The 15,133-nt window shown below is 44.4% G+C and overlaps 1 protein-coding gene and 2 pseudogenes across 1 annotated transcript in view; 2 read left to right on the top strand and 1 right to left on the bottom strand.

Annotated features, from left to right (window-relative positions):
* SRPK1 (SRSF protein kinase 1) overlaps positions 1-2,548 on the bottom strand; it is a 78,319-nt gene extending 75,771 nt beyond the window's left edge. Inside the window, 2 exon segments of the mRNA XM_028120564.1 lie at positions 1,927-2,449; positions 2,452-2,548. Of these exon segments, the coding sequence (XP_027976365.1) occupies positions 1,927-2,449; positions 2,452-2,527 (599 nt within the window). The 5' untranslated portion in view covers positions 2,528-2,548.
* LOC148164131 (suppressor of cytokine signaling 5-like) lies at positions 2,526-14,003 on the top strand (annotated as a pseudogene).
* On the top strand, positions 13,920-14,430 carry LOC114222074 (peptidyl-prolyl cis-trans isomerase A pseudogene; annotated as a pseudogene).
* The last annotated feature ends 703 nt before the right edge of the window (positions 14,431-15,133 follow it).

The following is a 15,133-nucleotide window of genomic DNA, read 5'->3' as shown; positions in this document are numbered from 1 at the left end:
ACAGATAATCCAAAGTAATGAATATCTAGTGCTAAAAATATATGATCCGGGGTGCCTGGGTGGCTCAGTTGGTTAAGCGACTGCCTTCGGCTCAGGTAATGATCCCAGGGTCCTGGGATCAAGCCCCGCATCAGGCTCCCTGCTTGGAGAGGAGCCTGCTTCTCCCCTCTCCTGCTCCCCCTGCTTGTGCTCTGTCAAATAAGTAAATAAATAAAACCTTTAAAAATAAACAAATTTTTTTAAAAAATAAAAATATATGATCGGGGGTGCCTGGCTGGCTCAGTCGGTAGAGCATGCGACTCTTGATCTCAGGGCGGCGAGTTCAAGCCCCACGCAGGGTGTGGAGCCTACTTAAAACTAAATAAGATCACCTATGTATATTTTCTTCCCGAATTATAGGCTATTCAGGTTGATACAAAATTAATTTCCATGTGAAGAGACCAGGACAGAATACAGTAAATAATTAAATTACCATCTCCCTACATCAGCAGAAAAGATAACGTTTTATAACACATTCCTATCAGCCCCACGGGGAATAACAAAACTAAGGCACATACAGAAAAAAGAGTAACATTTAAATTCCCACTGCAGACAAGACCCAGGTTAGCTCCTCGGCTGTTTCCGTTAAGCCAATCTGGGATTAAAAACTGGTTTTGAAATAATCCATACATGGATAATCAAGAGGCAAACACACACACAAACCACGTAGATAAACTCACATTTAAATGGGTAGGTTACCAAGCACTTTACAAAATAAAAAATTTCATAAGACAGCTGATGGAAATGGAGCAAGAGGTGAGGTCACCCACCACTTTAGCTCTACTGGTAGAAGTCATTATGTGCTCTTCTCAAACATTAGACAGCCACCAAAAACGACACAGACGCACCACATCTGGTAATATCATTCAGAAAGGTAACCTAAGAAAACCTCAGAAATGCTCGTTGTATCAGCCTAAGAAGAATGAAGCTGCACGCAACTCCACATAACATCAAGTAAATGGAAAAGTGTCAAGAAAATAATGCATTTATTTTTCTCCATACAAACTGACTAAAAGACAACTTCCAAGACACTGGGCAATTAAACGTTAGCCGGAGCTAAAAGTTCTTTAGACTAAGCCTCACTGGCAGAAGCCCTCTACTGGGCGTTTCTAAGATGTGACCAACTTTTGTGTTTCCCACAGTAGCGCTAAACCCCGGTTATGCATCCTGCTGATAAAACCGGACATGTGGCACTTAACACACCAAACCAGAATCGCCAACGGTGGGGGCTAAAGAACTCTGCCGTCACTACCGTGAGGCCCACTCCAGAAGGTATCTGCACTGAGCGCGAGGACTCGAGGTTTCCAGAGAAGAGCAGCAGCAACAGAAGCCGGCTGTATACACCGCGGTCCGCCCGCACACTGCAGGGCAGGCTCAGGAAGTTGACTAACCCCGGGGAAAGCTCCGAGCCCTCCTTTATAAACGGGAGCGTGTGGGCTGGCAGACCAAACTGCGGAAAATTCATTTAAGAACTCCCTGACGGCCTACCGTGCAGACGAAGGAGTCCAGTTAAGACTCGGGGAAGCAGGTATGGAAGAGACCACAGTCCACAAACTGATAATGATCTACCAGCTCCGCCCGGAGGCCCAGACTCGGGGAGGGGTGCCTCCTCTCCGGAGTTGGGGAGCTAATGTACCGGACGGGCGCTGGGCCTCCGCCAACAGCCCTTTCCAGCAGGCCCGGGGCTGCTAAGACCCAGGCCCGACCCTCAGCAACATCGGCTCCGTCCCACATGCTTCACTGAGCGCGACCCTCCAAGGCCACTCCGAGGCCATGTGGCCGGGGCCGCGCGGTGCCCAAACCCGGCGCACGTTCAAGAGGTGAAACCAGAGAGGAGGAGGTGCGGGAGGAAATCCAAAGAATGGGATGTTGGGGTACAAGACTCACTTCCTTTGGGCTTTGTCCTTCTTGGCCTTGGTCCTTTTCTTTCGGGCCTGGAGCGCAAGCACTGCAGGAGAGAGGGATGGATGAAGGGCGAATGTGGAGGAAAGGAGGCAACCAAGGTGAGGGTGGAGACCCAGCAGGGGCGCGAGGCCCGGGCGCGGAGCCTGCCTGAAGGGCGGCTCCGGGGCGAGCGCCGCGGCTTCGGCGAGGCGGCCGGCCGGGCGGCGGGCGGCCCACGGGGCGCAGAGCAGCGCCCAGGCGGGGTGCGCCGGCGGGGGCTCGGGCCGCGTCAGGGGGCCGGCGGGCGGGGGTCTGTTTGGTTCGCCGAGCGCCAGGCCCTGCAGCGGCCCCAAGGCGCGGGCCGGCCTGGCGGGAAACAAGGGGCGATGACTGCCGGCGCGGAAGGACGCCCGGGCTGAGGGGCGCGGACCCGCAGCCCAGAGGCGGGGGGTGAGGGGCGGCGCCACCTCAGAGGGGGGCCGCCGCACGCCCGGGGACCGGACTGCGGCGGGTAGGCGAAGCTCCAGCGCTGACCCGGGCCTCGCCCCGCCGGCCGTTGCCCCTCGTGGCGGAGGCCGCTCCACCGCTCACCTTTCCGCTCCATGGCGAGACCGGTAACCGCCAGGCGCCTGCGCACTCGAGTGGCGGTGACTCCCGCTCCCGCCGCGGCCCAAAACCAAGCCCGCGCACACCCCGCCCCCCAGTTCCCGCCCCGCCCCCGCCCTACGACGGCGCGCGCCTGCGCGTTGAGCGCGGAGCCTACCACCTGCTCGCCAGGAGAGGGGGGGCTGTATAGAATCGGGGGCTGGGAGGAGGAAAGAACGCAGGGTGTGAATGCTAAAGAGGTGCTGAGAACCAGCTTGGAAGCCTGGCGCGGTCAGGTTCGTTCTCTGTGCAGGGCTCTTGCCCCTAAGGAAAGGAGAGGAGCGTGGCTTTGAGGGTTCCCTGTGTGCTGAGTCAGTGCTCCGCAGCCAACAGGAGTCCGCCTCAGTTTCCTGGTCTGTAAAGTGGATTTAATCGGTCATGTCCCAATTTCTTTGCCGAGCTCTTGTGGGGGGTCAGTTCAGATACTATAGAAAGAAAATGAGGGCGGGCGGCGAAAATTACAAGTGAGAAAGAAAAGAAAGTTGGAGCAGCACAAAAGAAAGCCTGGAAAGAAGGAGCCTGTGACCTTATCGTCACTCTAAAAGTGAAAACCTTAAATAAATGAAAACAAATTTTTAAAAACCTTTTAACTGAATTTCCTCTTAAAATTTCACGTTTATATGAAGGCTCTAAAGGAAGGAAGGGAGAGAACAAAGAAATTTTTTTTCCATTTTACCACTTTATCATCTTTTTAGTACGTGATAAATATAGTTGTCTTGTAGGATGTTTTTATACTTTTCGAAGTGCATTATCTCATTTGATATTTATGACAACTTAAAGCAAAATATTACCTCCACTATACAAAGAAACTACAAGTTGGGAAGTGTATGTGTACCCAATCTTGGGTGTCCTGATCCAATGATTCAATCATCAAACCCATATTGTAAAGCAAGGTTAGCAAAGTTTTTCTGTAAAGGGCCATATAGTAAACATTAAGCTCTCTCTCAGCTCTTCAGTTCTGCCCCTGGAGTGCAAAAGGAAAATAGAAGATAGGGGTTGTGTTCCAATAAAGCTTTATTTATGGTCTCTGAAATTTGCATTTCATGTAATTTTCACGTGTCATGAAATACTATTCTTTTGATCTTTTTCAACTGTTTCAGTCATTCTCGGCTCAGGCCTTAGTTTGCCAACCCCTGTTGTAAAGTACTAAAGCTGAACAGGGTGTAAGCTTTGAAGACCCTTTCCCTAAAAGAAGTTAAACTCTACGGGGAAGACAGACAAGTAATTAATTGACTGAGAGGAAAATGAAAGTATAATAGTACTGCACAAGTGAAGCATGGGGGATTGGGTGGGATTTTATTGAGCAAAGTAAGTAATTAAATTCAGTCAGGGAGGAGGCAGCTTTTGAACTGGGTCTTAGGAAATGTGTAGGGTTTCCATAGGTGGAGAAAGAGATGTTAGGCATTCCTGAATGAGAAAATCAGTTGAGCAAAAAGGCACAGATTGGGAAACTTAAGGGTGGGGGCGGGGCTGGTAATGACTGAAGTGGAGGCCAGAAATGCGGGTTGGACAAATTTGAAATTTAGATAATTAATATCTGTTGCATGGAACCTGAATGATAGCATTTCTGGACATATTGCAAAAGAGGACAGCACCTGTTGGCCAAGGAAAACTGCGTCCCAGTTTCCTCCCCACTCTACTTGAGAACAAAAGGAGAGTTGGGACAGATAGTGAGGCCCTGGAACCTGAGGATTCTGCTAGCTCAGGAAAACCTCGCGTGATTTAGAAAAGACAGGAGCGCTGTGGTGGCTGATGAAAAGTCCCAGAATTGGCAAAGTACTCTTCCACCAGAAAGTAAACTCTATGAGGGTAGGGACCCTGTTTGGATTTTCCTTGAGGTATCCTCAGTGCCTAGCATAGTATCCAGCACTTAGGAGGTGCTTAAATACTGTCTGATCAAAGAATAGATGATGTGCAGTTTATGAGGAATTCTGGATGAGAGAGAGAAAACACTGAGTGGGACAACGTGAAGCTGTGCTGACACCCAAATGGGTTACTGCAGATTCATCAAAAAGGAAATAAGTTTAACTTAGCATGATTTTGTCACACCTATTCTGGCTCTGACATACTGCTTCTTTCTCTAAGAGCTTACTGTTTAAGAACTCATTTGAGAATTTTTCCAGAGTCAATGTCAAGTTCACTGGATTGAGTTCCCTGAATTGACCCTTTCTCCCTTTATTTTTTTCCCATTCTCTCAGCATGTTCAGTTCTCCACACTTTTTCTAAAATCTGTATAGTTGTTCATATGAGCTAGTTTGTTTCCCCCCTTTCTAAAGCTTATGCCTTTAAGAAACAAAACAGATGAACGTAGGGGGAAAAAAAAGAAAGGCAAACCAGGAAACAGACTCTTAACTACAGAGAACAAACAAGGTTACTGAAGGGGAGGTGGGCGGGGGGGATGGATTAGGTGGGTGATGGGTAATAAGAAGGGCACTTGTGAAGAGCACTGGGTGTTGTATGTAAGTGATGAACCACTGAATTCTACACCTGAAACTGGTATTACACTCTATGTTAATGAACTGGAATTAAAAAAAAAAAAAAAACCAAACTTGAAAAAAATTTTAGAAAAAATAAAGCCTGTGCCTTTTTTGTGCTTTTTGCTTTAAATGTAACTTTAAAAATCTCTCCCCACCCTCTCATCCCCAATTTCACAGGGCTTGTCCTATTCTGGGGATTTCATCCTTCCTCTTCAAGTGGTGGCATTCACCCATGCATACCTCTCTTGCACAACTGTTTTTCTCAAGTTCTTTTAAAAGAATTATTCGGAGAACTGTTCAGGAGCAGTGTCAGAATTTAATTTCTGAAAACATCCCATTCCCCGTGAGCTAGTTTATTAAGACTTCCCTGGGATCTTCCCTGATGCTTCTCTGAAGTTTTTGAAATGTGATCACCTAAAGTTTAGGACACACATTTCATCAAACCCAACATTCCCTGCTTTGGTTACCACAAATTCCTACACTTAGTCCAAAGTGTTGATCTGAATTAAATCCAAAATATCATTTCCCTTTATAGCTTCCCCTTTGTCTTGTGAGATGAAATGGACAACAGAACAAAGTGAAAATATATCAGATGCTTAATTTTGCAGATTCCCAGTAGATGTCTGCATAATTGGAGAAGCCCGACAGAATTTTATATGGTTTTGTGAAGTATACTGGGAAAATAATTATACTCTAGGCTGGAGTTCCAGGAATCACATGGCACATTCAACAGAAGAATTGAAGAGAATTGAATGAAAGGATTGAGTGTGGGTAAGGTTAAGGGAAACCAAGAAGGAATGGTGAGGCATCCAAGGACTAGCAATATATAATATATAATATGTAATAGTCTTTACCACCCCTAGGCCTGAAGGGACAAAGGGTGGAAGTGTTATCCAGAACCCAATAGTCCCTTATATATTAGTCTGCTTAGGGCTGCCATAGCAAAGTACCACAAATTGGGTGGCTTAAACAACAGAAATGTATTGTCTCATCGTTCTGGAGGCTAGAAATCCAGGTGTCAGCTGGGTTGGTTCCTTCTGGGGACTCTGAGGGAAGGATCTGTCCTCTATCCTTGGCTTGTAGAGGATTCTGTGTCTCTTTATATTTTCTTCCTTCTATGTGTGTCTCAGTCTGTGTCCAAATTTCCCCTTTTCATAAGGACATCCGTCATACGGGATTAGGACTCATTCTAATGATCTCTTTTAACTTCTAACTCCTCTTTAACTTTAACCTCTGTAAAGATCCCATCTCCAAATAAGATCACTTTCTGAGGTACTGGGGGTTAAGACTCCAATATATCTTTTTTTTGGGGGGGGACAATTCAACCCATATCAGAATTGTAGTGATAAGAAAGATCTGCCGGAGGGCAGCTGTACCCTTTGATAAAAGGACATAACCACTGCCCAGCAGGGAATTCAATGCCCAACTTCTTACTCCTCTCATCCTCTCAGGCTAGCGCCTCCCATTGACTGAACCAACTGGAAGTTAGAAGGCAAGGGTGCCTGGGTGATGCAGTCCGGGCAAGCCAGCCTCCCAGGGCACAGAGAGGGTGGGGAAGGGTGGAGGGCTCATCTGGAGGGGCAAACAATATTCAGCACAGGCTGTCTGGGCAGTCTATAGGATACACCCAAAGTGGCTAGCACTTTCCAAGCAAGTAAGTCAGCCCTTTGGGCTTCCTGGCCCCTGCAGAGGCTTGAGAACAGAAGCTGCTCGGAGACAATCCCCTTTCTGGCTTTTTTTTTTTTTTTTCTATAAACGCTTAAGCTTCACAAGGAAATTGTGCTGGAGTGAAGGGTTGGGGAGGGTAGGGGAAAGAATAAAAACCTTGGCTTGGTGGAATGGGAAACTAAGTAAGTTCCTGAGGTCTCAACTCTGTCCTTTTGGATGCTCTGCCCACAGCAGGAAAGTTGGAGGGGAGAAGAGATTCTCTAGCGATGAGGAGGTTACAGAGATTGGTGGTTCCAGAGGCAGGTAGAGCCCTTGCTCTGCTCCCTGCAAGTGCTCTGGGAGACAGCAAGATGTTGCAAACTGAAATGAGCTGATCATGTCCAACTCTGCATTCTTTTTTGTTGGTAACCATACCTGCCAGAGAAGTTTGAAGCGATGAGGAGTTGCCTGCTCCGCATCCTCACTCCCAGAATATGAAGAAAAATATTGCAGACTAAAATCTGCATCCCCCTACAACCTTTGTTAAACATTCATTAGCAGGTGGGCACAAAACAACTCCTATGACTCTGTAAGTTCTTTGAGGTCTCTCTGTTCTTTTGGATACTCTGGCCACTGTGTGAATGCTTTACTGCTTTACTCAAGGTGGGGTAACAGATCACAGAGGCAGGACTCTTGTCACCTGCCGAGTCAGCATCAGGGAACCAGAGACGGAGTCTCCTTTATAATTCGTTATGCTGTTCCAATCCTGATCAACCCCAGAGGTGTCATCAGAAACTCGTGAAATGAGTTGCCTATTAATTTGTGTAATGGATGTTATTAAAAAAAAAAAGTGGCCGTTGGCGGAATTTGTGGTAATCAATGACTCTGAACCCCTTTGTCAAAGCCACCTTCCGATTAGAATGTCCGAAAACCACTCCTGGCACAGGAATCACAGATTAGAATGCAATCCGCACCTGGGTGTAAGTATAAGTAACGAGCACCTACAAATGTTATCCGGTCTTTGCCCGAAGTTTTAATATGCCCAAGTATTTTATTTTGGAAAAAGTGGATTCGTTTCTTGAAAAATGCCAATTAAAGAAAAAAAAAAACCATGGGAGTCCAACACTAGGGGAATGGTTAAAAAAGTTTATAGCACATCCTCTCTAGGGGAGTTGCCAAAACAGGGACACATCAAATCCTCTCTAAGGTTCTGTAAGTACCAAAAGAACATCCTCACCTAGAGGATCTACCTATAGAATGATCTAGAGGATCAATCTTACCTTGATTCCAAGGGGGAATCCCAAAATATTTTAAGGCAAATTATAAACTTCATGAGGTGGAGGCCAGGTCAAGATGCTCTGCTATACTAAATATGTTCAAGGGGCCATGCAGACTTGGACAAGAAAAATAATGGACTGAAGATCAAAAGTATTTTCCCTATTTTCTGAGCAGTGCATAAACCTCCCCGGCTCTTATGGGACCCCAGGTAGAGGAAGTGCATAATGTCAGGGATTTAATTTCTCCAGCTTGGCAATCTTAGGGTCAGAGCAAAAACAGTGGTAGGAAATACATAGAAATGGCTTATGCGCTTGAATTCTGATTTCTACCTGCTGCGCAATGTTGAATCCATTTTACTTTTCCTTCTTTCAGATACTTTCCACCATGCTCACCCTCGTGACAAACATTTATTGAGCATCCAGCTGCAGGCCAGGGCTGTGAGAAGCAGAGAAGGGAAAAACCCAACGCCTTGCCCTATGGGACTTAATAGCTAACTCATATAATAATTACTGTTTACTAGACACTGTTGTCCCTCAGCTGTCAAACAACACTACCAAATAGGTGCTATTATCATCATCTCTGGCAGATGAGGAAACGGAGGCACAACCAAGGTCACCCAAGCTAGTAAGAGGCAGGGTTTTGAATCCGGGCCGTCGGACTCTTGAATCCACCCTGTTGGCCACACACCGTATCACCTATCTCATTTAGTGGGGAATGGACATATAGATACATAATTCACACAGTGCATAATGGTAGAAGTGCACGGTACCATGGGGACACAAAAAAGAGGTCCACTTAGCTCAGGATCTGAGGAGGGATGTCTCTCCTGAATGAGATGACACCTGGAGAGCGTTGGGAAGCATGAATAGGTGGGAGCTGGGAATAGAAGAGAGTGGAAAGGAAACATGAGCAAGATATGACAGCATGGTTTTGGGGAGTGGGGTGGGGGAGGGCATAGACACCACAGAACCACTGGAGAATAAAATGCAAGGGGGGAGATGGGAGAGAGTTTGCTCCTCACGTGTTTGTTGGGCCTCTTCTATGTGCAGGACTGTAGCAGGGATAGAGCATCTAAGGAGCTTGAACTTGAAACTTCCAACATTTTGCTCCCTTACCTGCTGAAATAACTTTTAAACTACCACCATGCAAAACATTCAACGAACTAGAAACAGAAGGGTATTTCATCAATCTGATAAAGGGCATCTATGAAAACCTGACAGCTAACATCATACTTAATGGTAAGAGATTGAATGCCTTCCCGCTAAATCAGGGATAAGACAAGGATGTCCATTCTCACTGCTTCTATTCAGTAGTGTACTGGAAATACCAGCCAGGGTCACTAGGCAAGAAAATTAAATAAAACATACAAACTGGAAAGGAAATTGACACTTTGAAATAAAAGTGTTACATCAGCTTTGAATGCCAATTTGATACTCACCATCATCCATTAACATATGTAGAAAAAAAAGTAAAATCACTTTGTTACCTACATGAAAGTTTACATTACTCCTTTTTCTCCTTGAACTTGTGTTTCTAGTCCATTTTACTGTCAGAGAAATTTATCCTCAAGTGATATAATGTTATGCTTTAAAGTCTTTATTGAAAGTTGAAAATCGAGCTACCCTATGACCCAGCAATTGCACTACTAGGTATTTACCCCAAAGATACAAATGTAGTGATCCGAAGGGGTACCTGCACCCCAATGTTTATAGCAGCAATGTCCACAACAGCCAAACTATGGAAAGAGCCCAGATGTCCATCGACAGGTGAATGGATAAAGAAGATGTGGTGTATGTAGACAATGGACTATTCCTCAGCCATCAGAAAGGATGAAATCTTGCCGTTTGCAGTGATGTGGCTGGAACTAGAGGGTATTATGCTAAGTGAAATAAATCAATCGGAGAAACAATTATCATATGATCTCACTCATAGGCAGAATTTAAGAAACAAGGCCGAGGATCATAGGGGAAGGGAGGGAAAAATAAAACAAGATGAAATCAGAGAGGGAGACAAACCATAAGAGACTCTTGGCTATAGGGAACAAACTATGGTTTGCTGGAGGGGTGGTGGGTGGGAGGATGGGGCAACGGGGTGATGGGCATTAAGGAGGGCACGTGATGTAATGAACACTGGGTGTTATATAAGACTGATGAATCACTGAACTCCACTTCTTAAACTAGTAAAAAACTATATGTTAATTAATTGAATTTAAATTTAAAAAAAGGAGGTATGAAACAGGAATAAAATCTCACCTGGGCAAGAAAATAACTGCAAAATATTGGAAATGGAAATAAAATCCAAATGATTTACAATGGGGAAAAAAGTCTTTATTGATCATCCTATCATACTTCTCTACCACATAAATGTGCATTTACATTGAAATTTAATTAAAAAATTTTTTTAAATATTTTATTTATTTATTTGAGAGAAAGAGCATGAGCGAGAGGGAGAGGAAGAGAGAATCTGAAGCAGACTCTGCGCCGAGTGGAGATGCAGGATCGATCCCACAACCTCGTGATCATGACCTGAGCTGAAAACAAGAGTTGGACACTTAACCTACTGAGCCACCCAGGCATCCCTGAAATTTAATTTAAAAACATTTCCTGGGCGCCTGGGTGGCTCAGTCATTAAGCGTCTGCCTTTGGCTCAGGTGGTGATCCGAGGGTCCCAGTGGGAAGCCTGCTTCTCCCTCTCCCACTCCCCCTGCTTGTGTTCCCTCTCTCTGCAAATAAATAAATAAAATCTTTTAAAAAAATTTCCTGAGATCATAATCTTCTAAAAACTTTCTTACCTGTTGTTACAAGTATTCTTCTTGCAGGATTAATCAAAATAATGTATAGCATCATTTTTTGATAAATGAAATATTATTGCAAATGCATCTCAGTAGAATGGTAGGTAATTTTTCTCAAAGAGTCCTGTGTCATTCCATTTCTATTTTTTTTTAGTAGTGGCCAAGAAAACTGGCCCATATAAAACAGGTAGATGGGAATAGAAAGGGTTTTGTTATAGTAATATAATTCTCGGATTATTGTAATCATTTATCAGCTGATGATTCCAGGAGGTCCTTATTCAATTTTGTCAAAATCAAATAATGGGAAACCATCTGATTTGCAAAAAGATGTGTTCATTCAAGTCATTCAAGTTACTTACTTTCTCAATCCAGACACCAGTATTTCAGTATGTCCCTTTGTTTGGACCCCTGAAAGGAAATCAGTCTCTGGGCAAAAGTTGCCAGATACTATGGGCTTGTGTTTTTCCATGAGAATTTACAACACGTAGTTAAAACCCTTCTTTTCTTTTTCTTTTTTTAATTTAATTTTATTATGTTATGTTAGTCACCATACATTACATCATTAGTTTTTGATGTAGTGTTCCATGATTCATTGTTTTCGTATAACACCCAGTGCTCCGTGCAGTACTTGCCCTCCTTAATACCCATCACCAGGCCAGCCCATCCCCCACCCCCCCTCCCCTCTAAAACCCTCCGTTTGTTTCTCAGAGTCCATAATCTCTCATGGTTCATCTCCCCCTCCGATTCCACCCCTTCATTTCTCCCTTCCTACTATCTTCTTCCTTTTTTTTCTTTTTTAACATATAACGTATTATTTGTTTCAGAGGTACAGGTCTGTGATTCAACAGTCTTACACAATTCACAGCACTCACCATAGCACATACCCTCCCCAATGTCTATCACCCAGCCACCCCATCCCTCCCACCTCCACCACTCCAGCAATCCTCCGTTTGTTTCCCGAGATTAAGAGTCTCTTATGGTTTGTCTCCCTCTCTGGTTTCATCTTGTTTCATTTTTTTCTTCCCTTCCCCTATGATCCTCTGTCTTGTTTCTCAAATTCATCATATCAGTGAGGTCATATGATACTTGTCTTTCTGCGATTGACTTATTTTGCTTAGCATAATACTCTCTAGTTCCATCCACGTCGTTGCAAATGGCAAGATCTCATTCTTTTTTATGGCTGTATAATATTCCATTGTATATATACACCACATCTTCCTTATCCATTCATCTCTTGATGGACATCTTGGCTCTTTCCATAGTTTAAGCCCTTCTTTTCTAATAAAAGAAAAATACACCTGTCTGAATTAATCTGCTGGCTCAGATTTAGCTCCAAAAGGGCATTTGATTACATAGCCTGAGGCTCTGTGAAACCACATTCAACATTTTTTGATACATTTGATCCATATTTGGCTTCTACAGAGGATAAAGATAAGGCTTAGAGAGAGAAGGTGGCCTAGTATTGCAGAAGGGGTTGACACCCCTCCCAATGCCCAAATATGTGCAAGGAAGCCATTGCACGGGTTAGTTCGTTATATTAAGTGGGACCAAAGTTAGCTCATGGAATGCCTGAAATAAGTGGGGACAATTTTGCCATTTCACAAGCTAATTGTGACTCAGAAGAGGACACAACCACCCTGCTTTGTGGTCATGTAGGCAGAAACAACGTCAGGTATCTGGAAGCACCTGTGCCTATGTTAACCAACTGGGAGCTTGGGAAGTCTATCCACAGATCGGTTACATACACTGCCTCATGTCGGACTTGCTTCGGGTGATCCCTGTTACTGGGGAGTGATGGGCCGTTACATAGCAGAAGCCCTTCTTGAAGGGAAAGCTGCAGGCATATTTTTGCTCAGGGACTCTGCACAAGAGGACTACGTCTTCTCTGTAAGCTTCCGTCCCTACAGCAGATCCCTGCATGCCCAAACCGAACAGGTGAACCACCACCTTAGTTTTGATGTTCGTGACCTGTGTGTATTTCACTCCTCCGCTGTAACAGGCCTTTTGGAACATTAAAATGATCCCAGTTCTTGCATGTGTTTTGAACCACTGCTTCCCATATCACAGGAATTTCCCTTTTAGCCTGCAATATATCTGCCATGCAGTAATCTGCAGATGCGCTCCATGAAATGGAATTGATGGTCTTCCTTTACCATCAATGTTACAGAATTTTTTAAAAGAATATCATTACATGGGGTGCTGGGGGGCCTGGTCGGTTGGGTGTCAGACTCTTGGTTTTGGCTCAGGTCCTGATCTCAGGGTGCTGAGATTGAACCCCACGTCAGGCTCTGAGCTGAGTGTGGTGTCTGCTGGGGATTCTCTCTCCCTTTCTGTGCCCCTCCCCTGCTTGCGCTCACTCTTAAATAAACAAATCTAAAAAAAAAAAAAAGGTATCATTATAAACAAAAATTTGAGAGAGAACTCTTCTGTTCTCAAAGGGCGTTAACTAGATCTGCTTTTATGTGCATCGGAGAGTCCACCTATAATAAGCATACATGTCCCTTTAGGCTTTTTTCATGACAATATATAAGCTTGGTGTTAGTAACTGTCAGATGTGATCTGTGGTTACTTAGATAAGCGTGGTGCCTATTGAGACAACAGAGAATAAGGCTACAGGTACAGGTGTTCAGTAAAGCTACAGAAATATTTTGCCAATTTAACAAACAGTTCGGTTTTTAACGTCTTTGGTAATTGAGTGAGACAACTCTGGGGCATTTGCTATGAAGAATTCTATTTCTTACCAAAGAGTGAATTACTAAGATTGGATGAGTATTTCAACTTTAATGTTTAAGTTTTTTTTTTAAAGAATTTTTCTATAAACTTCTGAAAGCAGCGATGCTTGTAGTTCCATAAATTAAGAGTTGGAAGTCCAAAAAATAATGACTATCTTCCTTTTAGAAAAAAGAATGCAATTTTCTGGCCACAAGGGCATAGTGAAGTTCACTTACGTGTTGATATAGTTTATATTCAGTCTCCTTGTCTCTTCTGCAAAAGGTACTGTTTGTAAACCAGGTTTTATAAATAATAGTTCTAAAATTTCAGATTTAAAAGGTTGGTAGTAAAATTTTATTGATAGGTTAGGTATTAATGAGTTTAATGAGTGCTTTAACTTTAAACAGACGTTTGGGGCCCTGTAGACGCTACTGCCCCAGAGCCACCCACTCCAGCCGGCCTCAGTCAACCCCACCATGGTGTTCTTTGACATCACTGGTGAGGGCGAGCCCTTGGGCCGTCTCCTTTGAGCTGTTGGGAGACAAAGTTCCAAAGACAGCAGAGAACTTTCGTGCTCTGAGCACTGGGGAGAAAGGATTTGGTTATAAAGTTTCCTGCTTTCACAGGATTATTCTGGGATTGATGTGCCAGGGTGGTGACCTCACGCGCCATAATGGCACTGGCAGGGAGTCCATATATGGGGGAAAGTTTGATGATGAGAATTTCACCCCGAAGCACATGGGTCCTGGCATCTTGGCCATGGCAAATGCTGGACCCTACACAAACGCTTCCCAGTTTTTCATCTGCACTGCCAACACTGAGCGGTTGGATGGCAAGTGCGTGATCTTTGGCAAGGTGGAAGAGGGCATGAATATTGTGGAAGCCATGGAGAGCTTTGAGTCCAGGAGTGGCAAGACTAGCAAGAAGATCACCATTGCAGACTGTGGACAAATCTAGTACATTTGACTTGTGTTTTCTCTTAACTACCAGACCATTCCTTCTGTCGCTCAGGAGAGCACCCTTCACCCCCATCTGCTTGAAATATCCTATAATCTTTGTGCTCTCACTGCAGTTCTATGGTTTCCATATTTTCCTTACTCCTCTCCAAGTCTAGCTGGATTATAGAGTTAAGTTTATGATTATGAAATAAAAACTAAACGACAGCAACAAAACACACAAAAAACCCAGACATTTGGAATAGCTGCTGCAGTGTAATCCTGTGTGTGATTTTTTTTTTTAAGATTGTATTTATTTATGAGAGAGAGAGAGAGAGCAATCGGGAGTGGGGGATAGGAACAGAGGGAGAGGGACAAGCAGCCTCTGAGTTGAGCACAGAGCCCGACTCAGGGCTTGATCTCAGGACCCTGAGATCATGACCCAAGCCAAATCGAGAGTCTGATGATCAATTGACTGTACCACCCAGGTGCTCCCTGTGTATGACTTTTAAGTTGACATGTGCAGTCTGATCATTGATTCCCATGCTGAGCTCCTATTCCCATGATGAGTTTGTGAACCATGAGGGAAGTGAGACTAGAAGATGCCCAAACAAGTCAGATAATAGTAACGACAGTGGCCGCTGATGTTGAGATGATTGTCAAACTGTAATTAATAATTTGGATGGCAGTATTTCTCTTTGCTTGTAAACTCCATTACTGAGTTG

The sequence above is a fragment of the Eumetopias jubatus genome, unplaced genomic scaffold (assembly GCF_037043125.1).
Source record: "Eumetopias jubatus isolate StellerSeaLion01/CBP00866 unplaced genomic scaffold, mEumJub1_p1.0 scaffold_6, whole genome shotgun sequence".
Classification (NCBI taxonomy): Eukaryota; Metazoa; Chordata; class Mammalia; order Carnivora; family Otariidae; genus Eumetopias; species Eumetopias jubatus.
The sequence above is the reverse complement of the archived record's forward strand: the minus strand, read 5'-3'. Positions and strand labels throughout refer to the sequence as shown.